Source organism: Panthera pardus, unplaced genomic scaffold (assembly GCF_024362965.1).
Source record: "Panthera pardus isolate Hobbes unplaced genomic scaffold, ASM2436296v1 HiC_scaffold_18, whole genome shotgun sequence".
Classification (NCBI taxonomy): Eukaryota; Metazoa; Chordata; class Mammalia; order Carnivora; family Felidae; genus Panthera; species Panthera pardus.
The window spans coordinates 34,290,983-34,316,376 of NW_026526743.1; the positions used below are offsets into that span (position 1 = coordinate 34,290,983).

At 53.1% G+C, this 25,394-nt stretch overlaps 1 protein-coding gene across 2 annotated transcripts; it reads left to right on the plus strand.

Moving 5' to 3' along the window:
• The first annotated feature begins 7,163 nt into the window (after positions 1–7,163).
• On the plus strand, positions 7,164–23,001 carry CX3CL1 (C-X3-C motif chemokine ligand 1). Of its 2 annotated transcripts, XM_053906144.1 has the most exons (3): positions 7,166–7,388; positions 14,065–14,185; positions 16,057–23,001. In XM_053906144.1, the coding sequence occupies exons 1-3, from the start codon at positions 7,319–7,321 to the stop codon at positions 17,165–17,167; spliced, it is 1,302 nt and encodes a 433-aa protein (XP_053762119.1). In that variant the 5' UTR covers positions 7,166–7,318; the 3' UTR covers positions 17,168–23,001. The 2 variants fall into 2 exon arrangements, with proteins under 2 accessions (XP_053762120.1, XP_053762119.1); XM_053906145.1 differs by lacking the exon at positions 14,065–14,185 and having other exon boundaries at positions 7,164–7,388.
• Positions 23,002–25,394: the final 2,393 nt, after the last annotated feature.

A 25,394-nucleotide genomic window follows, 5' to 3' on the forward strand; every position in this document is an offset into this window, starting at 1 on the left:
TCTGCTTTGTTCCTTGGCATTTGCTTTCCCTGGGAGGTGGGGCAGGGGGCACGATCGCCACCTCTCTCCCACGGGGAAGCCCTTAACATTACTGACCTGTGAGCTGGCCTGCCCAAGGTCACCCTGTGAGTCGGTGGGAAGCCAGGATTAGACGTCAGACCTGGGGAGCAGCTGTGCCGGTGCCGAGAGAAAGCTCCAGACATTCGTCCACCGGGCCTCACCTTCATCCCCCGCCCCTCATCCTCCTCCCCCACCCTCTTGTCAGGAGGATCTGATGAAATCACTCATTCGGTCCCTAAGTCTAGAGCTTTAACCAGCATATTCAGCCAGCCAGCCAGCCAGTCATTTAGTCACCGATTCAATAACCCAACCTCAGCCTTCCCCCTTCAAGCGTTACCGCAGAGGAGGAGGAAGGTGTATTAGTCAGGAAAGGCTGTTTCCCGCAACAAACCGCTCCAAAATCTCAGTGGCTCAATTGCACAGAAGGTTTTTTCTTCGCGTGTGACACCTGATGCTGGTCTGTGGGCTCCTACCTTCCACGGGGTCATTCAGGGACCCAGGCTCTTTCCTCCTCACCGCCCCACCCTCCTCCGGGACCCGGACGGCTCCCCAACCTCCCGCGGATGGGAAAAGAGAACGTAAACTTGTAGGAGGACTTCAAGAGCCAGGCCAGGAAGCGCGGCTCCTCGCCTCTGTCCGCCTGCCATTGGCGGAACTCAGTCACGTGGCCACCCTGCCTGCAAGGGATGCTGGGAAGCATAGCCAGGCTGTGCGCGGGGAGAAAGCGGAGTGGGTATGGGGAGGGTCTCCTTCGTGTGCTCCTCAACTCCTCTGGACCTGCTTTCCTGGAGTTCTACCCTCAGCTCATTCTGCCCAAACAACAGAAAAGGACCCTGCTGTCCCTGGGACATCTTCGTTATTTTCTCAGTGGACATCTTGGCACAAGTGGCCTTTGCTCCCCTTCCGATCTGGCTCTCACGGTGGGATTTCCAGGGCAGTGGGTTCAGACACCCAAGAGCACTTGTCTGGGAGGCAGGGAGAAGCATCGAGAAGAGCATACGCCATGCATTCAGATAAGCACAGGAACTCTCACTGGAGTCTGGAGCAAGTTACCTGGTCTCTGAGCCTCAATTTCTCCCTCTGTGAACAGAGGCAATAAAAGCAGTTATCACGAGGTTAGCAAGAGCACGTGAGATTGTGAGAGTCCAATAGGTAAGAAGGTATAGCCTAAGATAAGCCTAAGCCAGTGGGATAAGACAGCCTAATACACAAAATGGGCAAAGGCTTGAATATATATTTCGCCAAGCAAGGTGTATTCAAATGATCAATAAACACATGAAAAGATTCTCAACATCACTAGTCATCAAGAAAATGCAAATCAAAACCCGATGGCTGTACCACTCACACTCGTTGGGATGTCTGTTTTAAAAAAGGAAAAAAACAGAGCATGCAACTCTGGATCTCAGGGTTGTAAGCTCTAGTCCCACCTTAGGTGTAGAAATTACTTAAAAATAAAATCTTGGGGTGCCTGGGTGGCTCAGTCGGCTAAGCACCTGACTCTTGATTTTGGCTCAGGTCATGAGCTCATGGTTTGCGGGATCGAGCCCTGTGTTGGGCTCTGTGCTGACAGTGCGGAGCCTGCTTGGGATTCTCTCTCCCACTCTCTCTCTCTGCCCCTCACCCCACCCACGAGCTCTGGCTCTCTGTCTGTCTCTCTCTCTCTCAAAATAAATAAATAAATAAACATTAAAAAAATAAAATAAGTCTTTAAAAAATCAAGATAAAATCTTAGGAAAGAAAAAAGACAAGATCGGTGAGCGTCTAGAGAAATTGCAACCTTGTGCATTGGTGGTGGGACTGTAAAGTAGGGTGGTCATGGGGGAAAATAGTATCGTGGGTCCTCAAAAAATCAAACGTAGAATTATCATCTCTTCCAGTAATCTCATTTCTGGGGATGTACACAAAAGAATCGAAAGCAGGGGCTGGAACAGCTATTTGGACACCCATGTTCATAGCAGCGTCCTCCCCAATAGCCAAAAGGTGGGCAGAGCCCCAGTGTCTGACAGGTGAATGGAGAAGCAGAAGCTGGTACACACACACAATGGAATATGACTCAGCCTTAAAAAGGAAGGAAATTCCAGGGGGCGCCTGGGTGGCTCCGTCGGTTAAGCATCCGACTTCGGCTCAGGTCATGGTCTCGCGGTCCGTGAGTTCGAGCCCCACGTCGGGCTCTGTGCTGACAGTTCAGAGCCTGGAGCCTGCTTCAGATTCTGTGTCTCCCTCTCTCTGACCCTCCCCTGTTCATGCTCTGTCTCTCTCTGTCTCAAAAATAAATAAACATTAAAAAAAAAAAAAAAAAGGAAGGAAATTCTGAGCCCTGCTGCAGCATGGCTGAACTTTTGAAGACATTCTGCTAAGTGGAACAAGCCAGTCACAAAAGGACGTACACGCTATGACACCTAAAGTAGTCAAAGTCATGGAGACAGAGAATAGGCTGGGGGGTTGTGGGGGCCAGGGGAGGAGTAGGTGGGAGTTACTGTTTAATGGGCCCCGCGGTTCAGTTTCACAAGGTAAGCAAGTTCTAAAGATGGATGGTGGTGATGGTTACACACACATGTGAATGTCACTGAACTGAACACTCGGAAATGGTGCAAAAGGTGAATTTTACGATATGTGTATCTTGCCACAGTATAAAAGAAGGTATGGCCAGGGCTGTGCACAGACAGAGGAAGGGCCAAGTGCATGTGAACAACTCTTCTCGTGGACCAAAAGAGGTGAGCTGAGCAGAGCTGGGTGAGGTAGGGAGGAACTAGGCAGGACTGTCCCCCAGGGGCCCTGGAGATGGCCATCTCACTAGCCACCCTGTCCCTCCTACCATCCTGGGCCCCCACAGGAGTGTCCCTGGCACCCTGCTCTGCTGTTTCTGTTCTGCTCTGGGGGCTCGGGGAGTCCCGCCCATCCCACAAGAACACTCAGGCTGCCTGCTGCCTGGGACACCCAGGCGGGCTCTTAGACGGCCTGAGGAAGGTGTGGGGAGGATGTCCCCTCCCCCTCCTCTCCACCGACCCCCGAGGAACCCTTTCTCCTGCCACCCAGCGCTGTTCTAATTGTTGCTTTAGTTATTCCTCAGCTCAGAACCTCCCCAGCTCCCCTCTGCCCCTGAGCAGAACTCTCACTCCTCACACCAGCTTTAAGGTGTCCAAAGCAGCCTCCCTGCCCACTTCGTCCTCAGAGCCAATGGCATGGGACCGTTCCCTATCCCCTTTTTCCCTTGGTTAGCTTTTCCCTCTGCCAGGAATGGTATGTCAAAATCCTGCCTATCTGCCCGGTGTGGGTTACTTACAAATCACAAAGGGGACAGGGGCGCCTGGGTAGCCCCATTGGTTGAGCATCTGACTCTTAATTTTGGCTCAGGTCGTGATCCCAGAGTTGTGAGATCGAGCCCCACATTGAGCCTTGCGTAGGGCTCTGTGCTGAGCGTAGAGCCTGCTTGGGATTCTCTCTCCCTCCCTCTCCCTCTCTCTCTCTCTCTCTCAAATAAAAAACAAAACAAACAAACAAAAAACAAAAACAAATCACAATGGGGATAACCCTTCTCCAGCAGAGAGACCGAGGGTAGGTGCCCATCAATCAGTCCACCAAGGGCAGCGGAACAACCTGTGTGCCATGACGGATATAACAGGTGTAATGTGAAAGATACAGCATTATTCATAACAGAGTCTTGCCAAGAACATGTAGCTGGGGTCTAATAGAGCCTGTAGATCTGACTGCAATTTACAGGAAGTGAATAGGTTAGGGGAATGAATTAGATGACATCACAAAGAAACCATTAGATAAATTATGAGATCAGTGCATAAGACAATAGTTTTGAGACTCTTCAGAAAGTGGATGTGCAGGGGATCTTTTGTAGACTAAAAATAAATGCCAGTTGCAAGGCAGAAACCTAGATTGAACCCTGGTTCAAAAATAAAAGAGAGAAGGAGGGGAGGGAGGGAAGGAGGAATGGAGGGAGGAAGAAGGAAAGAAAAAAGCGGGGGAAAGAAGGAAAGAGAAAGGAAGGTGAAGCTATAAGATACATTTTGGGGACAATGGAGAAATTTGAGTATTAACCAAATATCACATGACATATAGGAATTATTGTTAATTTTGTTAGGTGGGGTAATAGTATATTTATGTAAGACAGTGTCTTTATACTGTGGAGATGCGTGCTGAAGGATTTAGGGGCAAAGTTTCAGACATCCATAATTTACTTTGAAATGGCTTGGCAGGAAAAAAAAAAAAAAAAGCAAATGTGGGAAAATGCTAATCATTGAATTTAGGTGCCGAAGATATGAAAGATCTTTGTTCCCTTCCTTCTTCTTTATTGTTTAGAATTTTTCAAAACAACACTGTAAAAGAAACAAAGCAAAATTCTGCCCATCTTCTGATTGAAACATGATCTCTCTCTCCTGCTCACCCCTGCTTTCCTTGATTCCTGGACAAGAATAAAGCCTTCTCTCCCTGTCCCAGGCCCACAGCCCTAGAGTCTGTGGTAGGACTTCTCTTTCCTACCGAGCTAGGGCTCCTTGGAGCAGGGACTCCGTGTATTTGCCTTTGAGTCCCCGTGCCACCACAGGGCCAGGCACACACCAGGGTTCAATAGCAAACGCTCACAGCTCATGCGTGCCTGGCCCTGTGAAAGTCGTTAGTTTTGTGAACTCCCCCAGTGAGCCATTTGGTGAAGTTGCTGTTAGCATCCCATTCTACAGATGGGGAAGCTGAGGCTCCACAAGTAGTGGAGTCATGTTTGGCTTCAGGTCTTGGCTGACTTGCAAGTCTAGTTACTGTGTCCAAACTGAATTATCTAAACTCAGTCCTTAACACCTTGATAAGATAAGTGGGGCTGACCAGTCTGATATTGCAGGGGCGGGTGGGGGGTGGGGGGAGGAGCTGGGCCGGAAGAGGGTAGAGATGTCCCCAGGGGCTGAACAAGGAAAAGCTGAGCCGTACTTGGTGTTTGAACACCTTATGGGTGTAAACTCACTTAATCCTCAGCAGTCCTCACGGTGGGGATAGAGAGAGGTTGTGTAGCCTGGTGGTCATGAGCTCAGACTCCAGGGCCAGCTGGCTGAGGCAAATCCAGTCTCCCTCACTTCTTGGCTGGTGATCCTCAGAAAAATTACTTAACTCTTGCATTCCTCAGTTTCCCCATCCATAAAATGGACCGTGATAGTGTTTTGCTTACACGCTGTGTCACGGTGGCCCAAGTTACTCATACAAAGTGCTTGACACAGTGCCTGTCTCAGAGTTAAGCGTGAACTCAGAGAGGTAGGAAAGCTGCCCAAGATCACACAGAAGGAGTACTGTGCCAGGGCCAACTGATTCCAAATACTTTCCGTTCCAAATGCTTTCTAAATACTTCTTTGGAGCAAAGTCTGGGGCCAGGGGAACAAGCGTCTTAACGCCCCCAAACACCTGGCCCAACCTGGTTCTTGTCCTTTGTGAAGTGGAGGGCTTCCTAGGACTTGTCCCTTGCCTCCCCCCTTCCCTTTCCTTCCCTTGCCCCTCCTCCTTCCACTTCTCCCCCTCCCCCTGCCCTGCCCTGCCCTTCCTCCCTCTCTTCTTTCTCCCCCTCCCCCTGCCCCCTTCTTCATCTGCTCCTACCTCCATGGGCAGAGTAGAAAGAACCTTGGACTTCAGTTGTTACACTGCTTGTCCCTCTCTGCACCTCCGTTTTCCCAGTCTTAAGATGAGGGGCTGGACGACGGAAAAGTGAAGGTCACTGGCTTTATATCTGCTTGGGCTGGGACGGGTTCTCCAAGCCTGGTGCAATGGGCCCGAGCCAGGGGCGCTCCTCCCCATTGAGAAGGGGCGTCCAGCCTCCTACCTTCACGCCCCAGAAGCCTCACTGTGTTTGGGGGAGCAAGGGGGCCTCTGGCCATAGGGGCTGTGACTTCTCTGCCCAGCCCAGCCTAGACCAACTGGCTCTGGAGCCTGGGGCAGTGGCTCCGAGACAAACTGGTTCCCAGTTGGCTGGTAGCCAAAGACACCTAGATAGGAGTGGGGTTCATTGATAACTCCTGGCATCAGGCTGGGCTAGGCGACCGTTGAACTCTTCCAGGGTGTCAGGAATTGTTGCCATTGCCTTTAGGGAGGGCCGCCCTCAAAGCGGGCTGTGCTGCACCCACACGCCTCCATGCATTTCCACCAGCGTGGTGGGAGCTGGCTGGCCGGCCGTCACGTGACGGAGAGAGAACCTGGAAAGTCAGAGCTGCGAAGCCCCCCTCCCCAGTGGGTGAGTCCAGCTCCCTCCTGTGCGGGGGGGAGAACCGAGCCGCTCCCCCGCCCCCAAGAGAGGGAGGCCTTCTTCAGGGCACCTACCAAGGTGCAGGCAAGGACTGCACCCAGGGTGAGACCAGCAGCCACGCTGTTCCCTGTGGGGCCAGAGCTGGGCATGGCGGCAGGTGTAAAGGAGGAAAGGAGAGGTCGAGAAGCTGGAGGCAGGGAGGCCAGGGCTCTTTCCTGCGGCCTAAACTACACGCACCCCTGTGCATGTCTAGTCTGTTCTCCACCCTAGTGCTCTGAATGGCCTGAGGTGATTCCACCCCTTCTGTGGGCCTCAGTTTCACCATCTGTCCCTATGAAGTTAGGCCAGATCATTCTTCCAGCAAACGTGTACTGTACCGAGGCCCTATTGTTTGCCAGGCTCCATGCAGGGCTCAGAGATACATTGCTGAACGAGATCCCCCGGGGAAGTGGGGCTTCGAAGGGGAAAGGTTGGGGGGTCTTTCATGAGGTGGGAGGGATGTGTCTCCCAGATCAAAGGAGAGCTTGTCCGATCCAAACTGTAGGGTCCCGAGGCCCTCCTGGCCTGCTGGCAGCCGGCACTCTGTTCTTCCGTCCTTTCGTTTATTGCTTACTTAGGGCTGGGGTCCCAGGCCAGAATCCAGGGCGGGCGGACGTGGGTAGCCCCGCAGATGGGGGGTTGAGGATGCCTTTTGAATGCTCTCAAGCCCGGTCCAGCTTCCCAGGCAGGTCTGATGTGAGGAACCCTAGTGAGCGGCCAGCCCGGTCCCCCCCTCCCCTGCTGCAGGCCCGAGCCAGCTCTGTTCCTTGGCAACGTCCTGAGGAATCCAGCGGCTGCACGCTGGCTCCCTTCCTTTCCCCTCCCACCGACTGCCTGCGGGGGCTGGAGGCGGAGGCAGAGGCAGCAAGCCCCATTATAAAAAGCGACAGGGCTCAGGCGGCGAGGGCACGGCACTGAGCTCAGACACCCAGACACCGGCCCTGCCCGGACCCCCGCCCGGACCCCCGCCCGGACCCCCGCCCGCCCTCGGCCATGGCTTCACCACCTCTCTCGTGGCTGCTCCGCTTGGCCGCCCTCTGCCATCTGACTGCGCTGCTAGCCGGTGAGTGCGGGGGAGACTGCAGCCCCACTCGTGCCCTTCAGGCCTGACATGGGGCGGGGGGGCAGACCCCACCTGGGTAAGGTCCATAGCAGCTCCTTCCAAAGGGTGTGGTACAGGGGGCTGGGCTCCTCCCTGACCCCAGATTCAAGGCTGTCCCTCCTGCTAGAAAGATTTCCAAGCTCGGAGACTGTGCCCGCCTGGCCCAGTGAGCAAGGGAGCTACCGCTCTGGCAGTGCCGAGAGGTAGTGTGGACCGCACAAGGGCGCCAGGCACAAAGGGGGTCTTAGGAGGGAGGGGGGCAGGGAAGCCTGAGGAAGTTCCTGCCGGGCGTCTGGGTGGGGGGCCCTGGCTGACAGCGGGCTGGGTCTCTCCCCCCGGGGTTAATGTGTAACTGTCAGCCCAGATTCCTGAGTCGCAGCAGTGGCCGCGGCCCAGGCCATGGTAGGGATTTTCTCCTGTCCTGGTTTTGAGTAGGGGGCCCAGGAACCGTGGAGACCAAGGTCATTGCAGATCAGGGACTGGGCTTGTTGCTGTTGCTCTGCTCTGTAGTCCCTCTGCCCGTATCTTGACCATGATAGCATCCTCCTCCTCCAAGCATAGCTTAGAAAATGCTTTCACCTCCAAATACTTGCTTTCTGGAGCGTAGGACGTGGTAGGGCATGAGGTATGCATCCCACTGACACGACGAAGATGGAGACCCAGGGAGGTCTGAGCCAGACCATCTGGCAGGTTGAGGCTCAGAGAGGCTAGGAGCCTGCCTTGGGACACACAGCAAGTCTGAGGGAATGAGAGCCGTCTCAAGCTGCCAGGACACCTCCATGGAGCAAACTGCCTTTCGAGTCCTTCTATGTGGGGGAAACCAAGAGCAGACCAGGGAGCAGGTGGTGGTGATGGGGGGCATGAGAGGCCAAGTGCTGCTGGCCTCCTGGGCTTGAACCCTAAAGCCAGAGGTGTTTGGAGGCAGTGAGCACTAGAAGACAGGGAATCAGATGGAAGTTGCTTTGCCATGGCCGTGACCCCAAGTGGGGTCTCGCCTTCTTTGGTCCCAGCGACTACACCCTCGAATATAGCTATTGCCTCCTGTGCGGTGAGGCCCAAAGCCTAGGAAGGCATTTTGGAAGCGGGAGGAGCACGGGTGCTGGAGTGAAGGGTTCGTATGGTAAGATAAAGAGGGATCCCAGGTCGGGGTTGGGGGGGACCCTGGACACTCTGTTTATTTCTGCCCTGATCTTGGTCACTGACTTTGCCGGAAGATACACTAATTCAACCCTTCTGAGCCTCAATTTCACTTCCTCCTCCTGGTATTGGGCTAGACTCACCTTGGAGGTCTTCACCCACACTGACGTTTGTGGCTCTGAGAGACCCCCTGGGAGGCCCCGCAGGACGAAGGAGTGTATGGTGTGGTCCAGAAGCCGGAGACACCCCAGGGGGTGCTGGGAGCTTTGTGGCTGCAGCTCTGGCTGGTGCGGGGGGCAGGTGCGTCAGTCCCCAAATGTGGGTTTGCGGGGCTGTGGCAGGAGGGAGGCTCCTCTGCTTTATATAACCAACCTGCAGATACAAGTCAGAGCAGAGAATTTTCTCCCCGAGCACTGACGCATTCACTCCTACTCAAACCCTGACAAGAAAGAGGGGGAAAAAAAAAACCTGTTTTAAGCTGCTGTAGTCTGCCCCCCGATTAGCTGTGGAGGTGGATGGGGAAGGCACGGGAAGATAAATTCAGACTGTCAGATCCAGGCCCCGGTCGAATTTAAATAAAAATTCCTCTATTTCTTCGTTGGTTCAAATTGTATGTGCCACAGAGTGCTTTCTTGTGAATTTTGTTCATTCATTGAACAAATATTCGTTGGGCATCGGCTGGGTGCCAGCCCCCGTTGTAGGTGCTGGGGCCACATCAGCGAATAAAACGGCCAAAGATCCCAGTCCTCAGAGTGCTGAACACTCACCAGAGAAGACAGATGATACAAAAAAATAAATCAGTAAACCATTTGGTCTGTTAGAAAGAAAAACATGCTGTGATTTATTCACATTAAAAAACATTTTTTTTTCAACGTTTTTTATTTATTTTTGGGACAGAGAGAGACAGAGCATGAATGGGGGAGGGGCAGAGAGAGAGGGAGACACAGAATCGGAAACAGGCTCCAGGCTCCGAGCCATCAGCCCAGAGCCCGACGCGGGGCTCGAACCCACGGACCGCGAGATCGTGACCTGGCTGAAGTCGGACGCTTAACCGGCTGCGCCACCCAGGCGCCCCAAAAAACATTTTTTTAATGTTTATTTATTGTGAGAGAGAGCGAGTGGGGGAGGGGGAGAGAGAGAGAGGGAGAGAGAGAGAGAATTCTTTTGCACTGCCAGAGCAGAGCCCTACGTGGGGCTCAAACTCAAGAACCATAAGATCATGACCTGAGTTGAAATCGAGTGGACGCTTAACCGACTGAGCCACTCAGGTGCCCCAACAAGCTGTGATTTAAAAAAACATGGAGGGGGGCTGCGGGGGGCGGGGAGGAGGTGTTGAAATTTTAAGTAGGGGTCAAGAGGGACTCCCGGAGAAGTAGCCATCAAGGGAGGTGAGGGAAGATCTTCATGGGTGTCTCTTTCAGGCAGTGGTTCTCAATGGGTGATTTGCGCCGCCCCCCCCAGGGGCATTTGGCAATTTCTGAAGACATTTTTGTTATTACAAATGTCGCCAAATTTCTGGTTGGGGGATGCTCAGAAATCTAGTGGGTAGAGGGCGGGGATGATGCTGAATATCTTACAGTGCACAAGACACTTCCCACAACAAAGAATTACCTGGTCCAAAATGTCAATGGTGTTGCTGTTGAGTAAACCCCCGGTCCAGATATTTAAAAATCTTCACTCTCATAACCACCCTGTGAAGCAGATATTACCACGCCCATTTTACAGGTAAGGGTACTGAGGCTCAGACAGCCTAAGTGACTTGTCCAGGACACACACCTGAGCAACGGCTCAAGCCCTGTCTCTATCGCCTCACCCAGAGACCCACAACATTCTTGTCTCCTCCTGCCCATAAGCCTCTTAGCAGTCCTTGAGGTCCAGCCTACAGGATACCTCCTCCAAGAAGCCTCCCTTGATTACTTGCAGTGGGAAGTGGTCTCTCCCTCATGCAAATCTCAGCACATTTAGGGTATATTCTGGAACATGGTGTTTCCACCTGGTGTTTAAGGCTGTTTAGAATGGGGGGGGGGGAGGTCCAGAGGTTGGGAGGAAAACAAGATCTGCCACTAAGCAGCTGTGTGGCCTCGGGCAAGTCATTGAACCTCCCTGATTATCAGCTTCTGTGTCAATTAAATTGAGGTAACAATACTCCCTTTGCAGGGGTGCTGGGAATTAATAACAGCAGATGTGCCTGTGCTAAGCACAGGGTCCAGTACAGAGTAATATAAGTCATGATACTTTGTGGGCATGTCTTGGCTGCCCTTCAGGCTGAGACCTCCTGAGGACAGAGACAGTTCTGCTCACTGTGCCTCACAACACCCAGCACGGGGCCTGGCAAGAGGGAAAATCAGCATTTGACTGAGAAAACACCACGAGCTAATAGTGTGGGGTTGAGGCACTCTCTCTAAGCTCAGCACCAGCACCAATGGGAGGAAGGAAGGGCTCAGGGTTAAGAACAAGAGGGCCTGGGTCTTTGTAGATGCTCAAAAGTAATTCAGTAAGTGTTGGCTGAATCAGGAAACGGATGGATAGATGGATGGATGGATGGATGGATGGATGGACAGATGGACAGATGGGGAGGTAGGCGGAGGGGTAAGTAAATTGAGACATTATTTCATTCAATTACTATTTTTTGAATGTCTACTTTGTGCTGGGAAGCACTGTGACACCAAGACTGGCAAGGTCCCTGCCTTCTCAAAACTCATATGACAGTAGATGGCTGGCTGGTTGGAAGCATTATCTCCAATGACAGGAAAGAAAATTTCAGTTCCGAGAAGAAAAACCTCCTTAGGTTAGTTATACAACCCTTCCCCAGGAACAGAACCTGGCCAAGGGCATTTAGGCACTGTGGCAGAAGGTGGGGACTTTGGGGACAGGCTGATTTCGTGGCTCTTTAAAGCCCCAGGAGTAAGCAGTGGCCTGCCCCATCCTGGGACATAGAGTCAAGGACACAGACTCACAAAACCTAGCATATCCCTCCTGCCCACTGGCAGCCTCCCCGTGGCTCTAGGTCACCTGAGGGCACTGTTCCAGGGTTTTTCAGAGAAGGGCACCTACCAGACCAATCCAGGGAATTGCCTTCCCAGCTCTGTTCAACAGGGTCTATGGAGTATGCAGCCGAGTCATTCCAAAGGCAGGTGATAAGGCAGCAAAGTCGCTTTCACATCCTGGTTCCTCAGAGAGAAAGGGCAGCCTGTGGCTTAGGGACCGGCCACTGGAGTGCTTCCTGCCCACCTCAGGAGCTGCTAGTGCCGCCCCTTGATGGCCCAGGCTAGCGCAGCCCTGCAGATCCTGAACCACCCTTCCACAGTTGGGGTGGGCTGAGGCTACGGGGGAGCGATGGGAGAGGAGGTGGCACATTCTAGAAGGGGTGCATGTGCGTGTGCTTGCACCTGTATTTGGGAAGGCAGAGCCTGTTTGCATATCCATGTCCGTGTAAATACTTGTGCATGAGTAAGTATCAGCTGGGTCCTCCCTGGTTCTGCTGGGCTCTCATTCAGCTCTCTGGACTCCACTGCCCTGGAAGTCCTGGCCTCTAGAATTTTGCAAAACCCTCTGGGGTCTTGCTTCTGCTGCATATGACTTTGACCCAGCTCCAAAACTCAGGCTCTTCCTTATTTTTTACATACCCTTCTTGAGAAGACACCAAGCAGAATAAATGTTGCTGGCGATTTTAGGGCAAGGAGGAAGGAAGAAAGGAAAAGCCATGCAAACAGCTTTTCAAATGTTTACATAAAATATTTGAGCTCTCAACTCTCTGTTGAGTCACCCTCACCCTGTCCTGGGGTTTCTCTCTGGCTACATGCCATCAGCAGCCATTAGCCATCCCACTGTGCCCCCACCCCACGCACAGCCCCCACCTTCCACCCCTTCTCCTTACTCCGGCTCCCCTCTCTTGCCCAGGGGGCTCCCAATGGCCCCTCGGTTCCCCTTAGCAACTACTCCCACACTCCTCTTGGGTCTTAATGGAAGAACAAAGGATCCCCTACCCCCTACTCAGCAGACCCAGCTCCCAGCTTCCTTAGAAGGTGGTTGTACTTCCACATTTAAAATTTTTTATCTATTACACGTGCCTGATCATATGTATGCCTTTATGTGTTTTTTGGGGGGGGTATGTGTGTGCATTCTGTTTGTTGGTGTGTGTGTGTACGTGTGTGTATGTGTCATAGGGTGGGCACATGAGATGTGGTGGAGAGAGGTCTGGGTGTATCTCAGAGGTCATGGAAATCCATGAATAAGAATCAGCCTGTGAGGGAGGAGTGGGGTGTGTATGCAGGGGGTGGAGGGTCGGGGGGTTGATAGTTGAGCTGGTGACTTACTGGGGGGACGGGGGGGTGCGTAGACCCATGGGCCCAGAAGAGATCAGAGCCTGGCCTCACAGGAGAGCCCGTCCCATCACTTGCTGGCTGTGTGACCTCAGGCAGGTCCCTGTCACTCTCCGATTTGTCTCCCCTTCTGTACACTGACCAACGACAGTGACTTAATTTCATTTAAAAAAATGTTTATAGCTTTTAAAAAAGTTTTTATTTATTTATTTATTTTGAAAGAGAGAGAGCATGTGGGGGAGGGGCAGAGAGAGAGAGAGAGAGAGAGAGAGAGAATCCCAAGCAGGCTCCACACCATTAGTGCAGAGCCAGATGTGGGGCTTCAACTCATGAACCATGAGATCATGACCTGAGCCAAAACCAAGAGATGCTTACCAATTGAGCCACCCAGGCACCCTAGCTGGCAACTTGATTTTTATTTATTTATTTTTTAACATTTATTTTCGAGAGACAGAGCACGAGTGGGGGAGAGGCAGAGAGAGAGGGAGACACAGAATCCAAAGCAGGCTCCAGGCTCTGAGCTGTCAGCACAGAGCCCGACGTGTGCTGTCAGCACAGGGCCTGAGCTCAGGGACTGCGAGATCATGACCCGGGCCAAAGTCGGCCACCCAACCGACTGAGCCGCCCAGGCGCTCTGCAACTTGATTTTTATTTTTTTATTTTTATTTATTTAAAAAACATTTTTTTTAATGTTTATTTATTTTTGAGACAGAGAGAGACCGAGCATGAGCAGGGGAGGGGCAGAGAGAAAGGGAGATACAGAATCTGAAACAGGCTCCAGGCTCCGAGCTGTCAGCACAGAGCCCGACGCGGGGCTCAAACTCACGAACTGTGAGATCATGACCTGAGCCGAAGTCGGACGCTTAACCGACTGAGCCACCCAGGCGCCCCACCACTTGATTTTTAAAATGAACCCTTACTACGTGCCAGGCACTAAGAGCTTTGTAAGTGAGACTACATCTTCATTAATTTATATAACATCCCTATGAGGTAGATACTATCACTGTCCCTATTGCACAGGTAGGGAAACTGAGGCATAGAGAGGTTTGGCCGGGGATGGGGGACTGAGGTCAAGGGCCTTGAAGACCAGGGTGTGCAGGGCATCGGCTGTGTCCTGGGACTGGGAAGCCAGATGCCCTTGGACAGTCCTGCTGACTGGGGGGCCTCTGTGGGCTCAGGACAGCACCTCGGTGTGAAGAAATGCAACGTCACCTGCAGCAAGATGACCTCGGAGATCCCTGTGGCTTTACTAGTCCACTACCAACGAAATCAAGAATCCTGCGGCAAGCATGCCATCATGTAGGTACTCGGGCTCTCGGCCTCTACTAATCCCTGTCCACATTCTTCCTCCTCAACCTGGGCTCCCGCCAAGGGCCTCAGCAAATGCTCCTCCTGCTCCTGGCTCCCTGACTCCTCGATGACCTTGATATCTGTGTCCCAAGATAAAAGTGGGAGCGGCTTCCTGAAAGGCCTTTGGTCTGGAGCAGCCACCAAGGGGTGGTATGTTTTAGGCAGCCCTTGGACCCGCTGGGCAGGTAAAGCACTGTGGTCTCAAGGGCAGGCTCCAGACTCCAACAGATGTGGTGCAAATCCTGGCTTCACCACTGACAGGTTGCGTGGCCCTGCTCACACTCGCTACCCTCTGGGCTTTAGTTTCCTTATCTATAAAACGGGGTAGTTGGGAGGATGAGAGGCGATCACGTAAATAAGCAGCTTGGCAGGGTGCCCAAAAGCCGCTGATGGGAAAGGCAGAGATTATTATCTGCACTTGACAGATGAGGAAACAGGATTCCAGTGAGATTTGGGGCAGGGGCCAACCTGAACCAGCCCCCCCACCGGCCCCCGCCCATCCCGACCGTCGGGACCCTTGGCTGTCTTGGCTGCTTACTCTCCTGGGGTCCTCTTGGGTCCCGCCCAGTCGCCCAGCCCCATGACCTTTCCACAGACCGACCTTCGGGCCTGGCGTCAGGAAATGGCTAGAGGCTCTCAACGTCTAGGCTCAGCTAAAGGAAGTCGTGTCCTTCACTCCACTGACTGCACAGTTACCACGAGGGGCTGCTGCCTGACCTCTCTGCTCACCTGCCAGGGCTTGCTTCCCCCGGACTCCCCCACAAATTTGCTTCTGTTTTCTAGGTAAAGGGGAAGTAGGCAGCCCCAGGGAGGGGACTGTGGCACCAGGCAGCACCTCGCCTGTGGGGGCCTGAAGGCTTATGCTTGCTCCCTGCACTTCTCTGGTTTCCCAGCGTGCCGGAGCCACGCACGTTCGCGTTACCTCTCTGAGCCTCGGTTTTCTCATCTGTAAAATGGGGATGGGCGTGGTAGCCACCTCTCAGGATGGGTGTGAGGTTGAAACAGGCAAAATGCCTGCTAGCACAGTGGCATGGAGCGTGAGCCCCAGGCAGCTCTGAGCCGTGTGCTCGGCAGTTAGCCAGCCAGAGGAAGCTCAAGATTCGGATGGCCCTCGGGGTCCCGACGGGACCACCATATATGTGGCTGTAGCTCACTAAATATGTTTTCAGCCTGAGGATGCACACTAAGAGAGGAGGTAGAGGTCTGGAGGGCAGCCTGTAACTGAGGGAGAGGAGGAAGAGGACATTTAAATCAGCTCCTTCCAGAGAGAGGAGGCCTTACTTACCCAGAGCTCACCAGTCACACACCTGACAGCAGGGAACAGCTGTGGACAGCTCCCCCAGTCAGAAGACTCACAACCCAGAGTCCCCTGCCTTAATGGTAACGATATTCTTATTAACAGTGGTCCTCTGAGTCTCCCACTCTGAGCCAGGTGCTTTATATCATTTTCTTTTCTTTTTTCTTTCTTTCTTTCTTTTTTTACAATAACACAAAAGTGGGGTGGCCAACTTGTCCCAATTTTCTGGGACTTTCACAGAGAAGTTCCAGATCTTGAGGACCCCCCCTCTGTCCCAGCTTTTCCGGGGAGGTTGGTCACCCCGTAGAAGGTAGGTATGCTATCTCTATTTCTCAGGCGAGGACAGGGAAATCCCAGGACTCAAGCTGCCCAAGCTAATCAGCTCACAGCTCACAGCTCACAGCTAATAAGTGTTGGGGGCAGGATTTCCGGCCGGGTCTGTTCACCTGCAGAGCATTTGCACGATGCCTCTACTCCACATGGCATCTGGGCATCACCGGGCCCCTGTCTTCCTTCCTTGTAGCTTGAGGACCAAACAGAACAAAACCTTCTGTGCTGATCCAAAGGCGAAATGGGTCCAGAAAGCCATGGCACATCTAGAGCGCCAGACTGCTATGCCGGTGCAAAATGGCGGCACGTTCGAGAAGCAAATTGGCGTGGGTGAACCCAGGACCACCCTGGCCGCCAGGGGAATGGACAAGTCTACGGTCACAGAGCCCAAAGCTACCCGGGAAAGCAGTGGCCAGGAGGCACAGAGGGCCTTGGGGACTTCTCCAGAGCTGTCGACAGGAGTGGCTGATTCCTGGGGGACCAGGTTCCCCTCCACTTCAAAGGCTCCAGATGGAGGGCCTCCAGCTGGGTCCCAGAGGACTGAGCTTTTCAACGCCGCTGCCCTCACCACCCCGGCGTCCTGGCAGAGTTCTGCCTACAAACCTGGGTCGGGCCTCTGGGCTGAGGGAAAGGCCTCTGAGGCCCTCCCCACCCAGGCCCCCGCCACCCAGGCCCCCGCCACCCAGGCCCCCCCCACCCAGGCCCCCTCCACCCAGACCCCCTCCACCCAGGCCCCCCCCACCCAGGCCCCCTCTACCCAGACCCTCCTTACCCAAGACCCCTCCACCCAGACCCTCCCTACCCAGGCCCCCCCTACCCAGGTCCCCACCATTTTATACACAGCCTCAGAGGACCAACCTGTGTGGACCTCTGGCCCCATGCCAGAGAACTCTCTAGGGCCCGTGGAGATGGGTCCCATTTCAGCTCACACGGATGCTCTCAGAGGGTCTGACAGCATGCCCCGTCTCTCCATGGTCCCTGTGTCCTCAGAAAGTGTTCCCAGCAGGGAGCCAGTGGCCTCAGGCAGCTGGACCCCTAAGGCTGAGGAGCCCATCCATGCCACTGTGGACCCCCAGCGGCTGGAAGTCCTCATTACTCCTGTCCCTGACTCCCAGGCGGCCACCCGGAGGCAGGCAGTAGGGCTGTTGGCCTTCCTCGGCCTCCTCTTCTGCCTGGGGGTGGCCATGTTCGCCTACCAAAGCCTCCAGGGCTGCCCCCGCAAGATGGCAGGGGACATGGTGGACGGGCTTCGCTATGTCCCCCGGAGCTGCGGCAGTAACTCGTACGTCCTGGTGCCCGTGTGAGCTGCCCACCTGCCTGCGTCCAGTTGTTCAACTCAGACAGCTGCCTGGGGTCCCCCATCCTTATATCCACCCTCACCCAAGGCCTGACCTGAGCTGGGATGATCAGAGCAAGGACGCAGGATCTTTCGCAAGGAACTGCTCCCAGCTCCCGGGCACGCCCCAGGAGGCCACTCCTCACCTTTGTTGACCTACCCGGGACAGGAGTGGTGGCCTTTGCAACTCACTCCCGTGTCCCCAAGTCAGGAAACTTCTGCTGCTGGCTGGTTAGAGGTTCCCTTTGACACAGTCCCAGACCCAGTAAACAATTATTTATTGAACAAACGCCCGGCCCCTCTGGTTCCCATGCCCACACGTTACCACGGTCATCCCATCTCACGAATGAGCCTCAGGCCAGGCCCCTCCTGCCCCACTCCCTCAGACCTCATCGTGTCTCTTGGTCCCGCTGCAGTCGCCAGTCACCCCGGCTACCTGCGGTGCTATCTCCCCCATCCCCTGTACAGAGCCCACACCCAGCCGGGGACCCGTCTTCTCTTGCATGAGGCTAGTGTGGCGTTTCCTGGGACTGCCCCCAGGAAGGCTCTGCCCTCGGTTAGGCATTGTGGGAAGGGGAGACCAAGCGACCTGGTGGCTTTGATTTGTGTTTCTTCTCAGTCGATGCTGTGCAGAGGAGGGACATTGGCTTTGAGTGTGAAAGCTGGGGTTCTAGTCCCGGGCCCATCACCAACCCAGCAAGGCATCCGTACCTCTGGTTTTCCATCTGGGGAAGGAAAGAGTCATGGCAAATGTGTGACAGTAACCTGTCCTGACGGGCATCACTCACTGGTCCAGAGACCCCCCTTTTCCCAGACCCTGGGTGTAGCCTCACAACGGAACACACCTCAGCCGGTCTTCACCCGCCGGGGAGCCCGGCACGCTGCTGGGCTCTGAGACTGGGAGCGGTGCAAGAGAGAGATCTGATAGCTCAGGTCCTGCTCTGTGGGAGGGAGTCAGCTCTGTGGGCCCCCTGAGGGGACCGGGCTGGCTTTGAGAACAGCCCTCTCAGGGTCACCAGGCTTGCAGGGACACCCGGACAAGCCCAAGTGATGTGTGACAGGCTGAGGAGGAGTGGAGGCCTGCGGGCTCCCCGGGGGGCTGAGGCGCTCAGGAAAAGGAAGGGGGGAGGCTGCAGGGGGCAGCCCCTGGCCTGTGTGAGGGACTTGGGCCCTGCGTTTGCCGTTTCTGCAGCCTGGAGTCCTCTTCTGCCTCTCTCACTCGCTAACAACACTGCTGTCCTCCGGTCCGGGTCTTCCCTCACCCTCCAGCCCACCACAGGCAGGGCCAGGGTTGCAAGGACATTTTCCATGGGATCAGAGTCCACCGCTGAAACCTGAGGTTCCGTGTTTACCTCTGAAAGACTCCGTCCTGTGGGGAGGGAAGCTGTGGGCACCAAGTCAGGGGTTCCCTTTTTGGGTGCTGAGGACTCAGGCAGGCCTGACAGGGCCTGCGGGCCTCATCCCTCAGAGTCCCCAGGGGCAGCTCTCCCCCTCCCTCTGTCCCTGACGGTGACCCTTGCCCCCCACCTGGGGAGCCTCCCATGAGCCAGGCTTCCCCCAGGTGTGGGTGACACTCTACTTGGCAGATAGATGCTCAGAGGAAGCAGACACAGCTCTGGCCCACAGAGAGGGGCCCTCCTGCACTGCCTGCTGCACACGACCTGGGATGTTGGGGCCTGGCTCTAGTGGGGGGCACTCTGATGGCTTGGAGGGCAGACAGCAGGTCTAAATGCACTTTTTTGGGCTCCCCCAGGTTTGGAGAGCCCTCGAGGAGTGGAGCACCCATGATGGGGCTCCCTACTTTTGTGAGGAGACAGCTGGGAGCGGCCAGTTCCCCTTCCACAGACTTGATTAGTCCCCCTCCCCCCAAGCAGGACATGGGCAAGGAAAATTTGGGGGTGGGGGGACTTTGGAAGGAGTTGGTTGATCCTTTGCTTTTCCAACCCTATCACCAATGTCTGTGCCATTTTGTATTTTACTAATAAAATTGAAAAGTCTTGTGAATCGAATAAAGTAACTTGCTCTAGGGCAGGCTCAGCAACCAGACCTCAGGGGCGATGGCATAAAGGAGGGGCCTAGAATCTCTGGGTCCAGCCCGCGTGGGGTGGAGGAGGAGTCCTTTACAGTCAGTAGGAGAAGCAGCACTAGGGATAGGGGGTGAGGAGGGTTGAGTCCCTGGCCTGGCTTTTTTCTGCTCTGCTGTGTGACTTTGGGCAGTGCCTTCACCTCTCTGGGCCTGTTTACCATCAGGCGTGAGACTTCTCCTAGTGGCTCCCTTCCCTGGCAGGAATCAGAATCTCTTATGAAGCCACTCCTGTGCCTCCCCGTGCCTACTAAACCTCCATCTCTGGGGCCTTAGTAGCACCATTAGCGATCCGGTCATCCATGGGAGCACAGTGGGCCACATTTTCTTCTTGGCTACTTTGACTCATTGCTGGTCCAGATAAAGATCAAAAAGAGATTACTTCCCAAAGGACTTGGGTGTTCACAGATAGGACCCAAACCCAAACCTCCTGGTGGCCCCTAAGCCGTCCAATGTCCCAGGGTGGCATCATAAGAGCTGCTATGTACAGTTGTGTAGATTGGGAACTGCACAAGTTTCTACAGATCAAGTCCAGCCTATTATTACACAATATTTCATGGATCCTGAGATGCACATTTTTTTTTTGCATTGTGACATCTTTGGAATTGGGATTTGTCCTCCAATCCATGGCTTGTCATAGTTTAATTGACAGGTCTTTTTTTTGTTTATTAGTAGTTTACTAAATATCAGAGTGCCCTACAGCCAATGGCATTTTAGATTAGATATCTACACGGTGTTTTTAAAAATTAGAGGCAGTATGTAAAAATCAGGAAATTACACACACAAGCCTATTCTTCTGTGTTCTCTCGGGTGACTCAGAAGGTCTGGCCCTACCACGACATCAGTGGGTCAGGCCCCAGCAGCAGCTTCCTCTTGAGAAGGGGCAGGCCAGGGTGAGACCCCCAGTTCTCTAGCATCCCCTAACCGCTTAGCGCTCTTGGAGCTTGTGACCATGTCAAGTACCGTTTTTCATCACCCTTCTCTTGTTTATCTTAGAGCAAGGATATTTTTGTCCAAACCCAAGTCTGCACCGAAAGTGGGACAAGGTCATGATGGGCACATGACTTTTCTTATACCCTGCTGCCTTCCTCCTTCATTTTACTACCTGCCAAACCCCACAGGCATGTGGGTTTGAGGGTCCTGTGTGAATCTGAGGTTGCTGCCTCTGTGCAAGCTGCCCATTCTAGTACGTCCCTTGGCAGCGAGCCACAGCTCTGCCCGAGCCCCCTCAAGCTCATTTCCTCCTGCTTTTGCCCATTCCACACCCAAGGAGGAGCTCAGAGGCAAGGTCACAAGCCTCCAGCCTCTCGAACCCCATCCTTTCGGCAACATGGAACATGACCAGAGGCTTTGCAATTTGTTTTGTTTTTTAATCACATTGTTAGGTAAGGTTTAAACTCCTCTTGCTCCAGAAGAGGATGGAGAGTGGGAGAGACCTGAATTCTGGCTCAGTCCGGAGCAGTACCCTGGGGATCCTGGAGCGTTCGGTTTTCTTTCACTTAGACGGCTACACTTCACACGTGGTGCCCAAATTCACTCAGAGTTGGAAGGAGACTCAGAGGCCTCTCAAATCTCTGACAGGGCTGTGGGGTCTCTGAGACGTCATCAGATAATAAAAGCCACTGTTTGTTTAGTGTTTACCCGTGCCAGGCAGTGTGCTAAGTTCTCTGCATACAATGTGCCCATCTTGCAGTTGAGGAAAGGAAGGCTCTTCAAGCCCAAGGTTAAGTGGCAGAGATGGGGGTCTGACCTGCAGTCTTTCTCGAGGACTTGAATGTTAGTCTTTGTTTCTGAAAGTATGAGCCATCGATTCTTTTTATTTTTTTAACATTAAAAAAATGTTTATTTATTTAGCAAGAGTCAGTGGGGGAGGGGCAGAGAGAGAGAAGGTGAGAGAGCATCCCAAGCAGGCTCCACGGCTGTCAGCGCAGAGCCGACTCTTTAACAGTGAGATCATGACCCGAGCTGAAATCAAGAGTTGGACTCTTAACTGACTGAGCTACCCAGGCATCCCTGAACCACGGATTCTTAAAAGTACAGACACCAGGCCCCCACTTCAGAGCCACTGGATCCAGACTCCAGGGATGAAAGCACCTTTAAGCTGCTGTCCTTACCCCTTCCTCTCCTGCCTGCCCCCCTCCGCCCTGCACTGCCCTCCAAGTTAGAGATTTGGCACCTAGCCCAAGTTTTGGAGACCACCCCCCCTTCCCTGCCCCCATCCCTGTCTAAGGCCCGCCCACTCCATCCCCCACCGAGGCTTGCAGGGTCCTGTGGGCAGTAGCCACTAACAGCCTTCCCACTCTCTGCCCTTTGCCGTTAGTCCCTTCCCTCCCCTGTGTCCTCTGTACATTCCCCAAATGGGTGAGGCCAGGCAGAAAAATAAAGAAATGAATGGCTGGGAATTTCCAGGGTGAGGCTGAATAATAGGCTCCTGGGAGCTGTGCGTGTGTGTGTGTGTGTGTGTGTGTGTACCCATGCCCTGTTGTCCTACGTGTACAAGAGTTCAGGAGACCACCTGTGTCCCATTCACTTCTGCTCAGTCATGTGCTTTCCCAGACAAAGAATGTTTCAGCCGCTGGGATTTAAGAAAAGATCTGGTGCCAGGCTAGCTTTCTTAAACTGACTGCAAACTTCCGTGGTTGGACCCATGAGAGATCTCCTTGATCTCACCACATTGGTGGAAGCGATGCCCCTCTCTTAAATTCAAGGAATCTCTTGCCCGCAAAGGACAGGACAGAATTATTTGTAATGAGCAGCTTTTTTTTTTTTTTTTTTTTTTTTAAACCAATACAGGAGCAGAATACAGCATGGAGATTTCTGGTTACATAATTTTGGGCAAGTTGCTTAACCTCTCTTGGCCTCAGTTTTCTCCATTGCACATATTGAGCTCTCAGTAATAGAACTCATGATCATGCAACAGATGTTTCCAAAGGGTTTGAAACATCCTAGTTCTATTCACTTTGGTTACTGGATACCCAAACAAGACTGTGGAATCGTAAGTATTAAGAAAGGCAGCCTTCTTGGTTTTCAGCTAAAGCAGGGTAAAGAAATGTTATGGTGCCATTATGCAGCTGTTCAAGTTGATGTAACTTTTCTCCTATACCTTGCTTTTGAAACTGACAAGGTCAAAACTCATGAATCCCAACTAAATTGATACCAGAGGAGCAAGAGGCCTGAATCTCAGACTTAAAAAGAGAAGTTTGTTAGTTTCAAGTCCTGGGAGACTGCAATAGTCAGTCTCCTTGCCTATTTCTGGCTTGCTACCCCTTGGGCATGTGGGAGGGCTGCTCTTCCCACCCCCTAGGGGTTTAGGGGGGCCAAAAGAGCAGTTTGGGCCAGTGAACTAGGGGGTGGAAGTAACGAATATCACAAGATTCACATATTGAATTTCTGATGAGAGACCCTTAAGAACTTTCAGTCCTTCTGGCTCAGCACCTGGCAGCATTCCAGAAAATGATCGCTTCATTACCTTGGGTCTCAGAGCAATGATGGCTCCAGAGTCTCCAGCCACAGAAAAAACTCCCACTGATCTCTGCAGAAGAAACAAACCTTTCTGACTTTGAGCCAGGGAAAAGTTATTGCAACATAACCTAGCCCATCCAGATGGGTACAGCAATGAAGAAAAAGAAATATGTTGTAGGGATGATTTGTCAATAATCTCACGATGGTGTTAAAGGCTTGAAACATTCATTTCAGGGGAATAAATAGGCTTTCTGCTATCTAGCTCTCTACTCTTCCTTTGCTTTCTTTGCAGATGGGGTGGTCAACAGTATCCTGCCAGCTGTCTGGATTTGTCTGGAATTCTCACTAAGTGGAGTTGGGAAGAAGGGTTTTGTAGTTTCCCTGAGATATGTTGATGCTTGGGAGTTCTAATGGCTCAGATATGCTGGTGATCACGTCAGCAGTCAAGGAAGTAGATGGAGATAGTACTAACATTACTGAGTACCAGCTGTTTGCCAGATGATCTGGATCAGCCAGTCTTTCATGGACCTCCTAAGGCCAAAAGCCCAACCAGGGTAACCCGGGCCTGTTGGCATAGGACTCGGGCTCTTTTGCACAGTCCTAAGGGCCAAGGCCATGATCGATGTCTTTTGTCTTCCTAGAGGATTTCAGTTGGCACACTGACTCCAGCCCCGTCTCTCTTGCTGCTCTTCCCTCCATCTTGCTTACCCTGCCACCAACAACACCTTTGGCCACACATTTTTTTATATCCCTAGGTCACACTTCTCTCTCGCACCTCTGAGCCATTGTACTGGCTATTCCCCCTGCTTGGAATAACATCCCCCTTCACTCTTCCTCTGGCAACTCTTACTCATCCTTTGGTTTCAGCTTAGATGTCGCTTCCTCCAGGAGGCCCTCTCTGACTTCTCAGTTTCACGAAGCTTCCCTGCTACAGGTCCTCACTGTGCCTGCACCCATGGTAACCCTCACATGACCTGGCTGTGCCTTCTTATTTCACTGAGCTTCTGTAAGAGCCATGAGGCCGAACATCTGTGTGTCTTGCTCCCTTTTGTGCCCCAGTGACCAACCACAGGTCTTGGAAGAAGTGAAAGAGGGGAAGGGCCAGCCCCCACCACCATCCACGTTCCGGTGGCACTTTCTGACCTGCTGCTGGTACCACATGCCTTTCTGATTTATGGAAAGCCACCCAGCCATGTGGGGAGCTGCATTTCAAGGCACTTCCTGGCAAAAAACCAAAATCTAATTGCCTCAAAGAGATGTCAGAGACTGAGAGGGGCCATCTGTGAAGGTGTGTCCAAGTCACTCTCGAACCCCTGTGACCCTCCACCATCACATCTTGGTCAAGAAATTGCTCCCCGGGCCCAGCCAGGACAACCAGGAGGCCTGAACTGGGTCAAGGCCCTGACTGTCTCCCAAATTCTCCAGAGGAGCGAGCAGGGAAGGGTGGAGTCTAGCAGCCTTGGGATCTCCGGAGTCTGAGAGTGGGAGCGTCTGCCCCCCTAGACATCTTCCTGGGTCTCCCCTTCTCCTCCCCACCCCCCGCTTCTCATCTGTACCTGTGCAGCCTGTTTTCCAGTTTTTATGTGTGGTCATGAGCATCATCAGATTGATGGGAGTGGAGTCCCGTGCACATGAGCGCTGAGATGCCAGGTAGACAGCCTACGGTCCCCAAGGTGTCAGGGGCAGAAGCAGTGGGTCCCTGCGGGGAAGCAAGGGCAGAGGAGGAGTCATTCAATTATTTCCAGAGATGGATAAGACACTAGCCTTCCCCTTGTGGGGTTCACTGTCCCAATCACACACTGCTGTGAGCCTTTGAAGGAACTTTCTCATATAGTCCCTGCCCCAGCTCTAACATGGGTCCTACTAATATGATCCCCATTTTCTAGATGGAAGTGCCAACCACAGAGAGAGTGAGGAATTTACCCAAAGTCACATAGCTAGTAAGTGACTAGGCCAGCAGGCAGTCCCTCTCTAGCGACCCCACTTAAAAAAAAAAAAAGCAAATTGTAGTCTGGTACAGTCATTGTATGCAATTGCATAACTGGTGAAAAAGAAATAAACACACTGGTTCCTGTCAACACACATGACTCTCAGGTTCAATACTGCAAGATGTGAAAGGACAGATACTATATGGTAATATTAATATAAAGCTTAAAAAACTGTATCAACAATGCCATACATTGTTTAAGGACACACAGGCATGTGTTAGGAAAATGAAGAAATGCTTGGGACTAATGGACGCCCAGTTCAGTTTCTGCTAGTCTGTAGAGGGAAAGAATAGGAGAGGCACACAGGGCCTCAGTGATGGTAATATTTACCTCTGAACCCAGTGGTGGGCACCTGTGGGTGCCCCAGCCACAGCCTCTCCCCTTCAGCTGCTTTTATTTCTGACAGTCTGGAGCCCCTGTGGGGGCAGGAGGGAGCTGCCCCTGGGACTTGCCTGAGGTCAACACCTTTGCTGGGCTTCAGTCCCTTCCCTGCCTCCATCCCCCCTGCTCTTCCCCGCCTCCCCTGGGAGCACAACCTTAATGAACCCAACCTCAGACAATGGACACAGCCAATCACCATGCTCCCCAGCCTGCAGCCCACATTGGGGTCTGGAATGAGGAGTTGCTGACTGGGGGAGGAGAGCGAAAAGGACTTCAAGCAG